Consider the following 18,399-nt stretch of genomic DNA (forward strand, 5'->3'; position numbering starts at 1 on the left):
TGATCTGTGAAAATATTTGTGTTGAAGTGAACTGTGCAAAACATAAATAAATAATAAAACATGTTAAACATATTGTTGAATGATGTTTTTCTGAGTCTCATCAATCGCTTCTGTCTCTCAACAACACAATAAGATATTTGTATATTTTGTGTAGTCGACTCTGTGCTGGTTTGTATCCCGTTTGTATCTCCAGTTTCCCTTTGGTTTTTCCTCCAGCTAATGCTGTGACATAAGTGTGACGTTGACACTAAAAGGGTCTTCGATTTACAGTCGTGTTCAAAATTATTCAACCCCCAATGCTGTAAATGGTTTTAGGGAATTTAGTGTACATTTGTAATTGTATTCAGAATGAAATCCTACAAGGACTTCTTAAAGAACCATATGCAACTAAAATGACATCAATTAGTTTTGTAATACAGTAGTAAATGTTTCTTTTGTGAATTCTTCATTGACATAATTATTCAACCCCTTAAAGACTACCATTCTGAAGAACAGAGGTTCAGTGAAGTGTTTTCACTCAGGTATTGAAAACACCTGTGGATATCAGGGAGCAGCAATAAAGCCTAATAAGCACCAATTAGGCAGCTTTAAAATGACTGTGATACTCAGCTCATTCTAGACATTTACTGGTGTGGTTACAAACATGGTGAGGTCAAGAGAATGGTCCAGGTGACTTTGACTGCTGTAAGCTACCTGAGGCGTAGAGTGGAGAAAAGTCCCTGTGTGACTGCTGAGGAACTGAGAAAAGATTTGTCAGATGTGGGTACTGAAGTTTCTGCTCAGACAATACGGCGCACCCTGCGTAATGAAGGCCTCCATGCCAGAACTCCCAGGCGCACCCCCTTGCTGTCCCCAAAGAATAAGAAGAGTCGACTGCAGTATGCCAAAAGTCATGTGGACAAACCACAGAAGTTTTGGGATAGTGTTCTGTGGACTGATGAAAAAAAATTAGAACTGTTTGGGCCCAGGGATCAACGCTATGTTTGGAGGACGAAGAACAAGGCCTATGAAGAAAAGAACACCTTGCCTACTGTGAAGCATGGCGGGGGGTCAATCATGCTTTGGGGCTGTTTTGCTTCTGCAGGTACTGGGAAGCTTCAGCGTGTGCAAGGTACCATGAATTCTCTTCAGTACCAGGAGATATTGGATGACAATGTGATGCAGTCCGTCACAAACCTGAGGCTTGGAAGACGTTGGACCTTTCAACAGGACAATGATCCCAAGCATACCTCCAAGTCCACTAGAGCATGGTTGCAGATTAAAGGCTGGAACATTTTGAAGTGGCCATCGCAGTCACCAGACTTAAATCCGATTGAGAACCTCTGGTGGGACTTAAAGAAAGCAGTTGCAGTGTGCAAGCCTAAGAATGTGACTGAACTGGAGGCTTTTGCCCATGATGAATGGGTGAAGATACCCGTAGATCGCTGCAAGACACTTGTGTCAAGCTATGCTTCACGTTTAAAAGCTGCTATAACTGTAAAAGGATGTTGTACTAAGTACTAAGATTGAATGTCACTTGGGGGTTGAATAAAACTGATAATGATGTGAGCTCAGAAAAGACATTTGTGGTTATTTCATTACAAATGTTATGTTATATTTGTCTGACCTACACGTGCCTCTTTGATTTAATTGTAAGCAGGATGACTGAATGATCATAATCAATGTCAAACTGACCAAAACAATCAATTTCAGTGGGGGTTGAATAATTTTGAACACAACTCTAAATGAAGAGAAACACTGAACATGAAGAACATGTAGATAAACATCTGAATCAGGTTCATGATGATGTCCATTCACATATTTTGTGCAGGTGTAAAGTCCACCATCATGTTGTGTTGTGTTATAGATGTTGAGAGAGCAGTTAGATGTCAGACTCAGTCTCTCAGATCTCTCTGTGTTATTCTTCTTTATTCCTCCAGTAAACACTTCTACTTCAGATGATGTTATATATTTATTGTAGATCCATGTAGTTGAGGAGCATTGATGAAGAGCATCATTACAGGACAGAGACACACTTTCACCAGAACTGATGAACACACGAGTCACTTCTGCTTCACTCACACCTGAAACAGCAGATGACATCATTCATATTAATCCATTACAATATATTTAAACAGATCAATATTTTTCTTTTAAAAGGTGGGTGTCAGATTTCAGAATTACGCTTGTTCAAACAAAGTCGGGCCGAGTACCAAAACAACCTTGTAGCCAATCAGCAGTAAGGTGCACTGTGCACAGGACGGACATCAGTCGAGCCAAGCGATGACGAAATTGAAAGATGTTGGTAGGTGTGTGTCTGTTTTGGTGATTTGAACATCAACAATGACTATCCCACGTAGGAGGGGACGTTCTCGCGACCATGCGCAACGTTCCCTTAAAGTACTCTTAAGGTAACTAATGTCCCGAACCTTTAAAGAACATTAGGGACGTTCTTGAAACGTTTTATTTTGGTTATGAAAGTGTTGGAGTTCAATGTTCTTTATATGACTTTAGGGGGACGTTCCATTTTGGTTATTTTATGGTCACATTAGAACGTTACAAAGAGGATATTTGTGACCATAACAGAACGTTCTCACATGGTCCTCTTTTAGTCATATAATAACGTTCCCGATATGGCTTTAAGAGGACGTTCCATTTTGGTTATTCTATGGTCACATTAGAAAGTTACAAAGAGGACATTTGTGACCATAACAGAACGTTCTCACATGGTCCTCTTTCCGTCATATAATAACGTTCCTGATATGGCTTTAAGAGGACGTTCAATATTGGTTATTCTATGGTCACATAAGAACGTTACAAAGATGACATTTGGGACCATAACAGAACGTTCTCGCATGGTCCTCTCTCAGTCATATAATAACGTTCCTGATATGGCTTTAAGAGGACGTTCAATATTGGTTATTCTATGGTCACATAAGAACGTTACAAAGATGACATTCGGGACCATAACAGAACGTTCTCGCATGGTCCTCTCTCAGTCATATAATAACGTTCCTGATATGGCTTTAAGAGGACGTTCTATATTGGTTATTCTATGGTCACATAAGAACGTTACAAAGATGACATTCGGGACCATAACAGAACGTTCTCGCATGGTCCTCTCTCAGTCATATAATAACGTTCCTGATATGGCTTTAAGAGGACGTTCAATATTGGTTATTCTATGGTCACATAAGAACGTTACAAAGATGACATTTGGGACCATAACAGAACGTTCTCGCATGGTCCTCTCTCAGTCATATAATAACGTTCCTGATATGGCTTTAAGAGGACGTTCTATATTGGTTATTCTATGGTCACATAAGAACGTTACAAAGAGGACATTTGGGACCATAACAGAACGTTCTCACATGGTCCTCTTTCAGTCATATAATAACATTTCTGATATGGCTTTAAGAGGACGTTCTATATTGGTTATTCTATGGTCACATAAGAACGTTACAAAGAGGACATTTGGGACCATAACAGAACGTTCTCACATGGTCCTCTTTCAGTCATATAATAACATTTCTGATATGGCTTTAAGAGGACGTTCTATATTGGTTATTCTATGGTCACATAAGAACGTTACAAAGATGACATTCGGGACCATAACAGAACGTTCTCACATGGTCCTCTTTCAGTCATATAATAACATTTCTGATATGGCTTTAAGAGGACGTTCTATATTGGTTATTCTATGGTCACATAAGAACGTTACAAAGATGACATTTGGGACCATAACAGAACGTTCTCGCATGGTCCTCTTTCAGTCATATAATAACATTTCTGATATGGCTTTAAGAGGACGTTCTATATTGGTTATTCTATGGTCACATAAGAACGTTACAAAGAGGACATTTGGGACCATAACAGAACGTTCTCACATGGTCCTCTTTCAGTCATATAATAACATTTCTGATATGGCTTTAAGAGGACGTTCTATATTGGTTATTCTATGGTCACATAAGAACGTTACAAAGATGACATTCGGGACCATAACAGAACGTTCTCACATGGTCCTCTTTCAGTCATATAATAACATTTCTGATATGGCTTTAAGAGGACGTTCTATATTGGTTATTCTATGGTCACATAAGAACGTTACAAAGAGGACATTTGTGACCATAACAGAACGTTCTCACATGGTCCTCTTTCAGTCATATAATAACATTTCTGATATGGCTTTAAGAGGACGTTCTATATTGGTTATTCTATGGTCACATAGCAACAAAGAGAACAACAGAATGTTCACAAACAGTCCCCTGTTGTTCAGTTTCGTTCCCAAATGACGTCACGTCTATGGTAACAGGCAAATCTTCCATAAAATAATGATAAAAAATAAATTATTAACCAACAGTAAATCCTTATATCTCTCCTATATCTCTGGACCACTGGATACTTGGCGCTTTAAACCAATCGCAAAAGTCCTTGGCGTTATACGCCCCAATAGCGAGAGCAGATGGGAGGGACATCCACCTATCCCAGCATCCGCAGATCCAGACTGAATTTGGCGGCATTTGAATTTGTCATCTTCTACGGTGAGTAACGTCTGCTAATTTGATCATCTCTCAATCAAGTGTAGTTATTTAAGCACTTATTGTGTTAGGTAGTTTTCTTAACGTTTTACTATAATGATAAAATTTCGTTTTTTTCTGTGATTTCTGCCGCCAACTTACTTGGAAGAATACACAATTGTACAAAAAGACTACAAACTTTAAATGAATAACATCGAATACTATCCAACATGCTGTGGCTGACAACAACAAAATAAAAAAGTAAGAAATACCAAAACCCAAACTAATACAGAAGTAATCAATGTTATTCGTGCACTGTAATCCGAATCTTTAGAATCCATGCGACTTCAAACTCGCAGCGACAGCATGAAGACCAGCGCTGACGCGAAGTAATTCCTTCTTTAGGAAGCTAACGTGTTATTTGTGATCCGTTAATTTAAAACTTGAAATGTTTACGGCAGGAATATGCCGAATGGGGCGTTGCTTTTTTTGACTCTGAGTATGTAAGTAAGATTTTGGACGGCAGTAGCCTACCTGGTTCCTGAAAATTAAAATGTCCATTGTAATGTGTTAAAGCGTTGACACAAATGTATATAACTCACAATGTTATTTTATTGTCCTCTGCACATGAACAAATTAACAGGACAAGGGTCTGCGTTAACAGCCAATCACATACTCTTATCGCCACACCCACATAGCTCCGTGCAGCACATTTTGCTGAGGACAGCTAGTATTTAAAGTGTTACTGTTTTTTGTGCCCATTTTGTCCTTTGATTAGCAGTAAACATTAAATCTGTACTAAAATAAATTCAATGTTTTCATACAATTTATTTTTATGTGCTTTTTAGATCCTTTCTTGTACCCTGGCCTACTCACACAGGTTGAGATGTCGTCTCTAAAGGTAGGCTTATCTTACAAAATGATTACAGCAGCATTCTGCTGAAAGTCCAAAAAAATGGGATCAATTTCACATTTTAATGTAATTTTTTCCTTAAGATGTTTTTCACATTATAAAACAATTTTTTCCATGTTATAGTAATATTTTTACATTATTAGAATATACAAAATATATTGCTTTATATATTGTGTATTTACGGATTAGTTCACCCCAGAAATACAATTTTAAGAATATTTCCGCACCTCCAGGAATTTTCACCATATAGTGCACTTCAGGGAGGTAATGAGTTAAAAGTCCAAAATTGCAGTTTCAATGCAGCTTCAAAAACGGCTCAACATGATTCCAGCCAAGGAATAATTAAGAGGAATCAGCCATATGTATCTTTGCATACATACTAATGTCACACATGACAAATGTTTCCCTCAAAAATCAGAATTTCTTTTTGATTGAAGAAAGATATGAACATCTTTGATGACATGGGGGTGAGTAAATTATCAGGAAATAAAGGGTAAAAAAAAATATTGCCAAAAATGAAAACGGACAAAACGGAATTTGGGAAAAAATAAAACTGATTTTATAGGGCCCTTCATATCACTTATGTCGAGTAAAAACGTGATATACCGCATGGCCCTAGTTATTACAGTACAATTTTTACTTTGTAAGTAATACAAATGCTTTGTTCTGGTGTGTTAGAAATTCGCTTGCAAACAAAATTAACAATCTTAAGGTTGGCTACAAAAAGTAAACATCATTATACCCATTTGCAGAGAAGAAAACACAGAGCTGTGTCACACAGCTGGATGCCTCCAGAAGACAGGAAAAGAGAATACAAACGGCTATGGCAAAGGGTTCAAAGGAAAATGAAAAATGTGCACAGCAAAAACGCTGGTCCTAGTACTTTGCAAGACAGTGGAGCACAGAATCCCAGAGACACTATGCCAGTCCAGGACTCAGGCCTAGAAAATGGAATGACTGGAGTATTTGATAGTGACAATGAGGAAATTAGGTTTTTCAATACTGGCACCAATGCACTCAAAGGTAACACACCGCTACAACATTCAATGGCTGTAGACACAGAGAATATGGATAGAGAATCTTCTAGTAGCGACATTGATGAAGTGTTTTTTGAGAAGACTGCAAACGTTGATATAACCACTGAACATTTTTCTGAGGAGTTAAGGAAATGGATCATTGGCTATAACATTAAGCACAATGCTGCAGATGCACTGCTTAAAATTCTTAGGAATCAAGGTCATAAAAACCTTCCATTCACTGCTAAAACACTGTTAAAAACTGATCCCATTGAAAGCCAAATGGTATCTGGAGTAGAATTTGTTAAATTTGGAGTGAGTGAACAATTTATCTTGTGCTTGAATCGGTATACCTACAATTATGCAAGAGACATCTCTGAGCTTGAGATTTCCCTCAATGTAGATGGACTGCCCCTCTTTAAGAGCACTAGTAAGTCTTTCTGGCCTGTACTCTGCACTGTACATCTAAAACCAGCAAGCACATTTCCTTTGGCCATCGCCCTTACTGAGGCCAAGCCTAAATCACTGGACTTCATTAAAGTCATAGCAGATGAGCTAAGCATGGTTCTAATGAATGGCTTTTCATGGAGAGAAAAAAGAGTCAACGTGAGATTGAGATGTATAACATGTGATGCACCAGCAAAAGCCATGCTGAAGTGCATCAAACAATTTTCGGGTTACTATGGCTGTGACAAATGCACCCAAAAAGGAAACTGGGTGGGGCGTATAACGTATCAACAGGTGCATGACCTTATTTTGAGGGATGATGTCTCATTCAGAGAGCAACACCAGCCAGAACACCATCAGGAAAATACTGCATCCCCTTTCAGCAATCTCCCAATTGACATGGTCAAGTCTTTTCCTGCTGACTACATGCACCAATGCTGCCTGGGAGTGATGAGAAAAATGCTCCTACTGTGGTCACGGGGGAAGTCAGGGCATCGGCTATCGCCAGCTCAGCTGAGGGAGGTCAATCAGAGGCTAAGGAATTTGAGATGTGACATACCCCATGTATTTGCCAGGAAGCCACGCAGCTTGGAAGAATTAGAGAGGTGGAAGGCCACTGAATTCAGACAGTTCATGCTCTACACAGGCAAAGTTGTTCTTCAGGGAGTCCTACCAGAAACACTTTACAGTCATTTCATGGTCTTTAGTGTGGCAATGTGTATACTAGTGTCTCCACATTTAACACAAACATTCAACATGTATGCCCATCAACTACTCACATATTTTGTCGAACAAGGCCGTCACATATATGGCGAGGAATTTTTAGTGTACAATGTGCACTCACTGCTTCACCTCACTGCTGATGCCACCACATATGGATCATTAGACAAATGCAGTGCTTTTTCTTTTGAAAGCTACCTGCACCAGCTGAAAAAGATGGTTAGATCAGGAAACCATGTTCTAATCCAAGCAGCAAAACGCCTCCAAGAACGTTCAAAGATTCCAATAGAAACAAGTGAAGAAAGACCAATTCAAATGAAACATCCTAACAATGTTTACATTGTTAGCCCAACATCCTGCTGTGAAGTTCTAGAGAGCACTAACTCTGGAAAGCTCCTATGTAGAGTATTCATGCACTTGACATCATACCTTTGTGAGCCATGTGATTCAAGGATCTATGGAGCCTTTGTATGTGGTCAATCAAAGATGGAGATTCTGGAAAAGACAAACTTACAAGGAAGAGCAATGATTCTTGAGGATGGGCATGGCCGCCGAGTTGTCCTTACTCTTCTCCATGATCTCGATTAACAAAGAGAAGAAAATATGTACATAGTATGTTTTACTCACATTGCTTTAATGTCGTGACTGATATTTCTTTGGTGTCATTTCTAAGAAGTGTTTTATGTCTATAATAGGTTCGTTTCTACGTAGTGGTTTTTATCGAGGAAAACTCAATTGCTGTGACGCCCACATCATGGGTAGAGGAGGTGAATGGGGTAAGAGTACACACACACACACACACAAGTCCATTAAGAAAAATTATTAAATTTGTAACTTTTTTTTAGGTTCTAACTTGCTACTGGCCTCGTAGAAATGCAGATGCCATGTCAAAGGCGTGTCACAGGCCAGATAAGGAGCTCTGGAAACGATATAAAATAAGAATACTCTCAGAGACTGGTGAGAAAACTCAATAAAAATAAATTAATATGGAGAGTACATAAAACATACATACATAAAAATTGATTACCAAAATTATAAAACATAAATTTACTGTGTCCTTAGACAACTACAAGACAGCTAGAGAGCGAGCCAAAAAAGCTGTTGAAACATCTAATGTGGAAAGTGAGGACGATGTGGAAAACATGCGTAAGAGAAAAGTCCCAGTTAGATACTGGACAGATAGTGAAGGTAAAGTGACTGTTTTTTTATTCATTATATTACTGTAAGTAGTATTATGTTGTTATCAGTTAAAAAAGTTTGAAAACACTGTAATCAGAACAAACTGTGCTATAATAATATGTAAACAGAATGTTTATAAATGATTGTGTTTTTGAGAAAACGTTGTTTTTGCATGCTTGGTAAAAAGGTTAAATTATTGAGAAGAGGTGCATAATGAGCTTTTAAGTACAGAATGTTGCAGAGATGGAACAACTAAAATGGAAAAATTGGAATTAAAAAGTATGTGTTGACCAAAGAAATGTATACATTTCGTTTGTAGTTTATTCAGAATATAGTGATTAAAATATTTATAATAAAAAAATATATTGTAATAACATTTAGCAATATTTTTTCTTTATTTTTTATCATAAATGCTGCTTTGATGGATGTTAGATTCAAGTCTTACTGATTCCAAAATTGTCTGTGTCGCACGCATGCACACACACACACAAACTCACTCACTCACTGTTTTATCCTGAATTAATAGGAGAAAATGAGATGCCACCGAAACAAAGGAAAAAAACATCCATGTCTTCTCAAAACCCACAACCAAGTGTCCCTAAGCCCCCAAGCTGTAAGTAGCAGATTTAACTTTTGGGGGAATTTCTTGTTGTGATGATTTGATAATGTGCTGTCTGGTGTGGGTGTCAATAAGTGTACATGCAAAAAAAGCTAAGTACCAGCTGCTGTGAACATATCATTTTTATTAATATCTTTTCTCAGACAAACCACCTACTGATATCACAGTCACTGCCCATCCATCTGAGGAAGATGTGCCATACCTTTTTTCGAATGACCTTTTTCATGGTATTTGCATTTGATGTTTAGATTTTTAATCTGCTATATCTGTGTGTGTGTGTGTTTTAAATATACCAGTTTCATTTAATGTTTTAAAAGAAGTTTATTATGCTTTTCAAAAATACAGAATAATATTATAACGTGAAATAGTATAACAATGTAAAAGTTTTTTTACATTAATAAACATAAACATTTTATTTATATCTGTAATTTAAATCATTAGCTGTTACTCAAGTCTTCAGTGTCATATGATCCTCAGAAATCATTCTGATATGATGATTTATTATCATTTCTGGGAATAGTTGTGCTGATTAATAGTTTTATATTTTAGCTTTACTAATTTTTTTGATCAATAAAAGGTTAAAAAGGAACAACAATTATTTTAAATGTATGTTTTCTAACAATATACACTACTGTTCAAAAGTACTGTACTTGTATTTACCAAGGAAGTTTTAAATTAATAAGAAGTCATAGCACAGGTTTAAATTGTTAGAAAATATTTGGATAAATACTGTTCTTTTTAACTTGTTATTTGTCAAAGAATCCTGAAAAAAATCACAGGTTCTAAAATATATAAAATTAATCATTCTAATAATAAATCAGCATATTAGAATGATTTCTGAAGGATTACGTGACACTTAAGATTGGAGTAACAGCTGATGAAAATTTGCTTTGCATTACATTTTGCAATGTTATAATTTTTTTCTGTATTTTGGTTAAAAAAATGCAGCCTTGGCGAGTATAAGAGACTTCTTTAAAAATATCAAATGAGAGGGTGTTTATATTTTTATAGATTTTTTAAAAATTGTATTCAGGTTTTAGACCTAAATATGACCTAAGCATAAGTCCAAGTAAAACATATGGTGAAATGTATAAAGTTTGGGAAAATGAGAAAATAAGCATAACATAGAACATTTTTCAATTACAGAAAATACCCATGACATCCAAGAAACCAGTCATGCAGAGGGTGCAGTAAATGCAGGTAATTGTATCTTTACACTTTTTAATTACAGTATATTACTATCGACATTGGGCCAAAGCACTCCATCTGGTAACACCTTCATGCCAATGTCTATAATTTATTACTACTACTATGTACTTACATCAAACAAATAAGTACTCTTTTTTTTACCAATCCCTCTTCTCCACCTTGATCTGTCAATCCTCTTGCCTGCTGTGACTGCAGCTCGGGCTGACAGGCGTGCTCACAAACTTTTATTTACAGAGCAAATGATAAACCATTGTCCAAGTGAAGTATCTTTTATTTTTTTATAAATATGCAAAAAGAAGTTATTTTGGTAGCCAAGTAATGTCATATGTGGATAGCCATTGCGTTTTTAAAATTAATTTGCATTGAGTCTGCTGTATTTGTTTTGCGCATAACTCGCACGCATGTGCATGACCTTGCTTTAAGTTTAATCGAGTAAATAATTATCCACAATCAATCGATCCTCAATTAATCATTAACATCCCTAATATGTAGATAAGTTGAGCATTGTATCAAATTACATTAGTAAGTGCATACTAATTTAGGCCACCTAATATAGAGTGGGACCTATTTTTTTTTAAATACCACGCATATGGTTTGATAACACCAAGCAAATAATTGAATGTCAAAATGGCTTTTTTTTCTATCTTTATTTGTCAGATCTCCAGCAACTTATTAGGCAATCTGAGCAGCGGGTGCTGCTAGCTATAGAAAGAATGCAGACAGACGTTGCAAATTCTATTGAGCGCCTAGTTCAGGCCATTCAGCAGAACCGTGCTGTCCCTGCATCCACCTCAACACCACCACAGGAGATCATTGAGGGGCCCTGCAAAACAACGCAGGAGCTGCAAGTGTTGCTTTTAAAACTGGAGGACACAGAGGAAAAAAGAAAGATGGTATGTCAAAGTGATACTTCACCCCAAAATAATTGTTTTGCCATTAATGTCAACTCAAACCCATAAAAGCTTTGTCTTTGGAACATAATTTAAGATATCTTTATGCATTCTGTGTGGACGATCAGACCGAACCACTGAAAAAGCTATCCAGGCACATGACCTCAAGCACTTTTGAGTTCCGAGTTGACTTTTTTCCAACTTCAGGCGTTCAGCGCTTCGCCCCAAATGGTAGCAAAAAATTGTCAAAATTGTAGTTTAGGGTCAAACCACTGATGTCATGGAATATTTTACACATCTCCTTACGTATTTGGACGTTGATTATGTTAATTATATTGCTGTCTATGGGAGGGCCATAGAGTTGTCAGAATGCATAAAAAATATCCTAATTTGTGTTTCGAAGATGAAGTTTTACAGATTTGGAACGACACTGGGGTAAGTGTTAAATGAGAACAATTTAATTTTGGGGTGGAATAAAATGTACTTTAAAGACCCATTGTGCTTTTAAAGATAATGTTTTAAATTGCAACACTAACACTTGCTTTTAAATATTTTTCTTTATATTTTACATAGATCCAGTTTTTGAGCATGGTCGGAGGCAGCAGCATCGGGGACGTTGTGAGAAGAATTCTCCGTAAAATCGCTTCGAATGAGGTCTGGTCTAATTACAGCCTGAAAGGCAGAAAAGGAAAGCTGCCCTTCATGGGAACATCACTCCACCACATTGTTTTAAGTAAGCTTTTCAAAGCTTCTCCCTTCGTCTTACTCATTCATGCAACTGTTTTAAAGAGAAAATGATAAACCATTTCTGCTAATAGTGTAACAATACATTAATTCTTATTGAACCGTTCGGTACAAGGCTGGCGCTTCTGTAGGCCTATGAATTACAAACAAAAAGATTTGTTGCACTAACCCTATTACATTTGGAAAATAAGAGCTTAAAGTGTGTGAAATATATCTTATATAACATTGTGATGGTGAGCTCGTTTGTTAGAGTTTTACATCTTTGTAAAACACAGCCTGTGTGCATTTTAATTTTACTTTAAAAGGACCGTTTATCTGCTCTAGGGAGAGGGAAAATAAATGGACTGGTTTCTAATTTTACAGACATTTCATTCTTTTTGCTGTTTTGAAAACATACCCAACTGTGACACCTCTGTGTTGTATCAATGTATTAACATTTATTACTGTACCTTCTTTTCTAGGTGCATGTGCCAAACAGTTTCCCCAAAAAACTGAGAAGCAAATTGATGTTTGCATTGGGGAAACCCTCAAACATGCACCTCATCGTGCCAAGCTGGCCATTACACCTGTAAGTTGTTATATTCACCTAATAAAGTATGGTCCCCTAAATGTTCCAAGAACGTCCTGAATGTTCTTTAAAGGTCCCCAAATAACGTCCCCCTAACCTTTAAAGAACTCCACATCATAACCTTCTCAGAACCTTCTAGGAATGTTCCTAGGCAACGTCCAGAACAGCAGTGGGGACGTTCTGGGAACGTTAAATTTCCTAATAAAGTATGGTCCCCTAAATGTTCCAAGAACGTCCTGAATGTTCTTTAAAGGTCCCAAATAACGTCCCCCTAACCTTTAAAGAACTCCACATCATAACCTTCTCAGAACGTTCTAGGAATGTTCCTAGGCAACGTCCAGAACACCAGTGGGGACGTTCTGGGAACGTTAAATTTCCTAATAAAGTATGGTCCCCTAAATGTTCCAAGAACGTCCTGAATGTTCTTTAAAGGTCCCCAAATAACGTCCCCCTAACCTTTAAAGAACTCCACATCATAACCTTCTGAGAACGTTCTGAGAATGTTCCTAGGCAACATCCTGAACACCAGTGGTGACGTTCTGGGAACGTTAAATTTCCTAATAAAGTATGGTCCCCTAAATGTTCCAAGAACGTCCTGAATGTTCTTTAAAGGTCCCCAAATAACGTCCCCCTAACCTTTAAAGAACTCCACATCATAACCTTCTGAGAACGTTCTGAGAATGTTCCTAGGCAACGTCCTGAACACCAGTGGTGACGTTCTGGGAACGTTAAATTTCCTAATAAAGTATGGTCCCCTAAATGTTCCAAGAACGTCCCGAATGTTCTTTAAAGGTCCCCAAATAACGTCCCCCTAACCTTTAAAGAACTCCACATCATAACCTTCTCAGAACGTTCTGGGAATGTTCCTAGGCAACGTCCTGAACACCAGTGGGGACGTTCTGAGAACGTTCTGGGAACGTTAAATTTCTAGCGGGGTTAGTGTTTGGTGTCTATGATTACAGAGTCTAATTACTGTAATAAAATGTAACAGAGGGGATTACTCTTCATTTATTAGTCATTTGTAATGTACTTGCATTTGTTAAATTGACTTAATATTTTTATTCAATATTTCCTTTTATTCGGTTATTTTACTGAAATAAATAAGGGTTACTAATGGTCACAGTTTGTTACATGTAATGTTTAATTTATTAAAAAAAGATTTATATTGTCATTGTGGAGTAGGTTAATGAGTTTTTTGTATAAAGCAGAGTGTACTTTATGTAGCCCGATGTAAATAGTAATTATTACATTTTGAGGAAACATACCCAACATTGGTAATGAATATAATTAATTTGCACTGTATCTAAAGGTCAATTAAAAATGTTTTTTAATCTTTTTTATTTTACCTCAGTTATCAACAGCGGGCACGCGCAGTGTTCAATTAAACTGCGCTATAGAAGTGGCTGCTAAATGAGCGCGCGTGCCAAAATGCTCTTACAGGGGAAAATCACCCGCTTCGAATGTTATCAGTGGATTGAATGGGCGTTGTCAGTGGTTATCAGCTGATTCATATGGGCCAGATGGGGCTACTGGTAGACTCAGAAGGCTGTTATCATCCATCCTAATGGTTAACCACCATTTCAAATACAAGAGAAGACTCCAGATCCAGTCCCAGAGGAATCCAGCTCAGCTGATCGAACGTCTACAAGATAACGTGGTGACGTTACGCTTTTTCCCGCTTGATATTTTCACTCCCGCATCATATTTCACTTACTTTCAGGTAAGACCATTTAAATGATAAACTGGGGATTTAAACTAACTTATTTGCCAATAAGTAAATAAATGCAGAAAATGTCTTTTAATTGGCGTGACATGAGTGTTGACATGACATAACGATTTAGATTTCATAGTAGACTGCGTTATAGTTACATGCTTTATGTTAGCATTAACGTTTGCTGTCTGAAGTTTAGTTTAACGCAATATTACTCTGTAACTGTTTCATGCTGTAAGACAGTTTATTGCATTTTATAACGTTAAGTTATCTACTCGTTAACGCTTCACTGAAGCTAACGTTATATTATACTCGTATTGCGTGAAGTATTCAAACCCAAGACGTACTTTTATAGCAAATAAAGTTATATGTGTTTAAATGTGTATATCTGTCTGTCTATCTAATAGTGTCACCAAATACATATACCTCGTCTGCATCCCATGTTCAATGAGGTGTTTATGTCTTTTAGGCTGTGATGAGAAGTATTGGTTGCTGCTTGCCTTAACTAATAATTGCCAAAAATTCTGATTTTAGATATGGGAAAAGCAGTTAAGGGCGTACGCTTCAGGAGCGTTAAGATTAAGGTGCTGAGGAGGTCTATCACTGGCCCTGCAAAGGTTTCTTACCTATATCAAGGTCTCCCCGAGCCCAACTGCAAACTGACCCCCCCTTCAGACCCTCACAGGTCTATTACACCTCAACAGGCTGAACCTGATGATGTGGTACCGAGCTGCAGCTCATGTTCTGAGACTGCGTACAGTAAGGCAAAGAAGAGAGAGCTTCATGCCTGGGATGCAGTTAAGGATGACATGCTTAAGGTGTCATTTGAAGGTTCAGCACCAATCACTACCCAGTGTGTTGTCTGCCAAGAACATGGAGATTATAGGTGTGTTGAGTGCAGCACCACTGCAGTGTTTTCTGAAAAGGACTCACAGAAATTCACTGCACCTTCCTGATAAGTGGAACGTAAGAATAATAGCATGCAGTCATACACACAGACAATAAACTCACAGTTATTCATTAATTTCTTCAAATTGTTTTTGAACTATGTAGCTGTTCGTGTCTCAAGTTTATTGTTTTAAAAACTTTGTTAGAGCTATAATTCTTTCTTACAGAATGCTTACTATGAGCCATCCACCCTGAGGTTATTCCTATATTTACCTGAAGGCCATGGCACCCATGCATTCTACACAAAGGACATGAAGGTCATTGTCAGCACAGGTTTGTCATTTTACAAATTCATTTAATTTTCTTAAAAGGTAAAGGAATCAAATCCGTTTAAATGTGAAGTAAGGATTTCATCAAAATTTGTCAAAATATCTAATAATTATAGTAACAATATTTATAAAATGGTCAGTTCTGGTCCTTGATTCTTATTGGCTGAGCCAAATTCTAAAACGTTATAAAGTACCCCGATTTATACAAGCTGACTGAATTACATAGCCTTAATAACACTTCGTTTACTTTATTTTATTAAAAGCAGGGGGTAACAGTGTGTTTTATAACAGCAAAGGGGGTTTTAATGACTTCGTTTAGCATCGTGCCACAACGCCCTTAGCTGTTATAAAACTCACTTTAATGCACTGCTTCACAGGCTTATTGCGTTATTAAGTTATTAGTGACACACTCAAGGGATTTAGTCTATACTGATAAGGTCTCTATAGTAGTACTTGCTTATGTTTTTTTTTATTTTGCAGGACGGCTCTGCACCGTCACAGTCAATATGTGTGCGTGTGAACCAGAAACGTGCACTCTGCTAAGGTATGGGCTCTGGCCAGCAACAGCCGACAAGCATCAGACAGCCTTCTCCATCCCTCTGCTAGAGCTTTTTGTTTGTCTGTCACTGGAGTGTCAGGTTTCTGTTGAGGGTTTTTGCAACACCCTGCGCTGGAAAAATAACCTTACACTTGCAGAGGTAAGCCAGTTTCCAGAGGTCAGTTTGAAGTCCTGTCTATAATGTGAACATTTCTGTTACTTTCATAGAATATTGATGAGTCCATATAGACAAACCATCTTGGATTTACAGTTGCTTGCAAACATATTCTTGCTATTTTGCTATAAAATAACAACTTCTCAGTGAACCACAGTCTACAGATGTGAGTGTGGGATACAGTAATGTTTTCACTGACTCCTGCTTATACCGTAGGTTAACGCACTTTACAGAGCCCTGGTGGGAGAATCCATATCTCATTTTAGGCATCACCACTTCCGAAAAATAAGTTTGGTAGATGTTTGCCCACAATTAGGTGATGGGACCACATGTCCAGCATGTCCAAAGGTTGGTTCTAGTTCCAGCGTGGTAATAAATGCATTCTCCATTACCTTATGGCATTGAATTGATAAAAATTGAAAAATTTCTTAATTTTTTGTATAAAGAATTATAATAGAATAGTAATAGTATAAGTGTATCAACCTGTTGCATATACAAAACCAGGATTACTGTAAGTGTTTGTCTTCCAGGCGGATGGAGATGTGATAGTGACATTGGATGCCAACTTTGGCCTTGTGAGAAAGCAAAGCTCAGGGACAAGTGCGGTTGAGCCATTACATGGAACCCGCATGTTTGTTAGTGAAAAGGATGTAGAGGAATACCTGCTATCACATATTGACAGCTCAAAGCCTCACGAGGTAAGACATAGTTGTAGAATACGCCGTGAAATATTAGATTTAAAAAAGACCATTATTCCTCCAATAAATCTCGGTTTTCCTTTAATCTTTAGGACTGCAGTAACTTCAAGGCTGCCAACGTGCTGAGGTCACCGCAACAAGCTAAGAAACTTGATGTTACAGGAGTGTTTGGAGCCTCCTGTCGTCATGAAATGCCCCTAATGTTTGTCAACATGAGCCAAGGAGAACGGCAAGTCTATGCCACAGTAGTGATAATTCTCCTGTTTTATTCTACTTATTCAAAAACATTTTTGAATAGCTTGACCCTAGCATGAGCCATATTTTAATTTTATATGTCACCAAATATGAACCTCACAGAATGTAAATGGGGGATTCCAAAATATTACAAAATTTGAACTTTACCACCATTCTATAATCTTCACTTATCTAAGAAAAAGGGTTTGGTTAATTGTGAGTGCCCCTATTGAGTACGTAGGTATTGAATTTGATGCTTGAGATTATGTATATATAATAACATACAATAAATTTACATTGAGCTGATATATCAGCACTGTTAATTATTTCCCTGTTAAATAACAGGAAATTACTGGCAGCAGGGTTACCATTATTTTCCTGCTATTTGAACAGTTACAGTGCACTCCCCATAATGTTTTTCTACAGGAATTTACTGTGAATCACAGAAAAAACAGGAAACAACTGGCAGCAGTGTTACCATTATTTTCCTGTTAAATCACCATTTATTTTGTTTCCATTAAATATTGTTAATTAGGGTTAGCATAGTAACGTGTACTGATTGTTATAGACATATTCTAGCTAGAGTTAATACAAAAGGCATAATCCTTCAGGTAACACTTAAGTGAAAGAAAACTAATAGTTCCGTGTTGAAATTAACTTTTTTTTATTGTAATACAAACACTGAAAGATAAATACTTACAAATGTAGGCACACATGGATCAGACCAATCACAAAAATATACTGTATATCATGTTCATTGCTGACATCTGTGGTCACTGGACGGAAAATAACAACTGCGTCTGTCTTAAACTTGCAAAGACACTTGCGTTTGGCTTTGCGCTGCGTTGGTGCAAGATAGGGCCCTAAACCTCAACATTTAATGTTCCTTGAACTGCTAAAATTCATTTAAAAAGACTCAAAGGATATACACTGTGACTCCTGGTCACATAAAAATGTTACACATAGGCTCAGATTAATCACAAACAAATTTCGTTTTCTCATGTTCATGGTTTAAAAAGTAACAA

At 37.3% G+C, this 18,399-nt stretch overlaps 1 protein-coding gene across 2 annotated transcripts; it reads left to right on the top strand.

Annotated features, from left to right (window-relative positions):
• Nucleotides 1-4,234: 4,234 nt before the first annotated feature.
• LOC130420678 (uncharacterized) lies at nucleotides 4,235-17,438 on the top strand. 2 transcript variants are annotated; one of them, XM_056748165.1, is made up of 19 exons: nucleotides 4,235-4,284; nucleotides 4,408-4,520; nucleotides 5,345-5,397; nucleotides 8,288-8,368; nucleotides 8,438-8,549; nucleotides 8,655-8,780; nucleotides 9,298-9,384; nucleotides 9,534-9,617; nucleotides 10,537-10,590; nucleotides 11,257-11,492; nucleotides 12,063-12,222; nucleotides 12,695-12,801; nucleotides 14,153-14,521; nucleotides 15,047-15,478; nucleotides 15,628-15,733; nucleotides 16,210-16,427; nucleotides 16,659-16,790; nucleotides 16,973-17,140; nucleotides 17,233-17,438. In XM_056748165.1, the coding sequence occupies exons 2-13, from the start codon at nucleotides 4,442-4,444 to the stop codon at nucleotides 14,213-14,215; spliced, it is 1,242 nt and encodes a 413-aa protein (XP_056604143.1). In that variant the 5' UTR covers nucleotides 4,235-4,284; nucleotides 4,408-4,441; the 3' UTR covers nucleotides 14,216-14,521; nucleotides 15,047-15,478; nucleotides 15,628-15,733; nucleotides 16,210-16,427; nucleotides 16,659-16,790; nucleotides 16,973-17,140; nucleotides 17,233-17,438. The 2 variants fall into 2 exon arrangements, with proteins under 2 accessions (XP_056604143.1, XP_056604144.1); XM_056748166.1 differs by having other exon boundaries at nucleotides 15,628-15,717.
• Nucleotides 17,439-18,399: the final 961 nt, after the last annotated feature.

Source organism: Triplophysa dalaica, chromosome 5 (assembly GCF_015846415.1).
Source record: "Triplophysa dalaica isolate WHDGS20190420 chromosome 5, ASM1584641v1, whole genome shotgun sequence".
Classification (NCBI taxonomy): domain Eukaryota; kingdom Metazoa; phylum Chordata; class Actinopteri; order Cypriniformes; family Nemacheilidae; genus Triplophysa; species Triplophysa dalaica.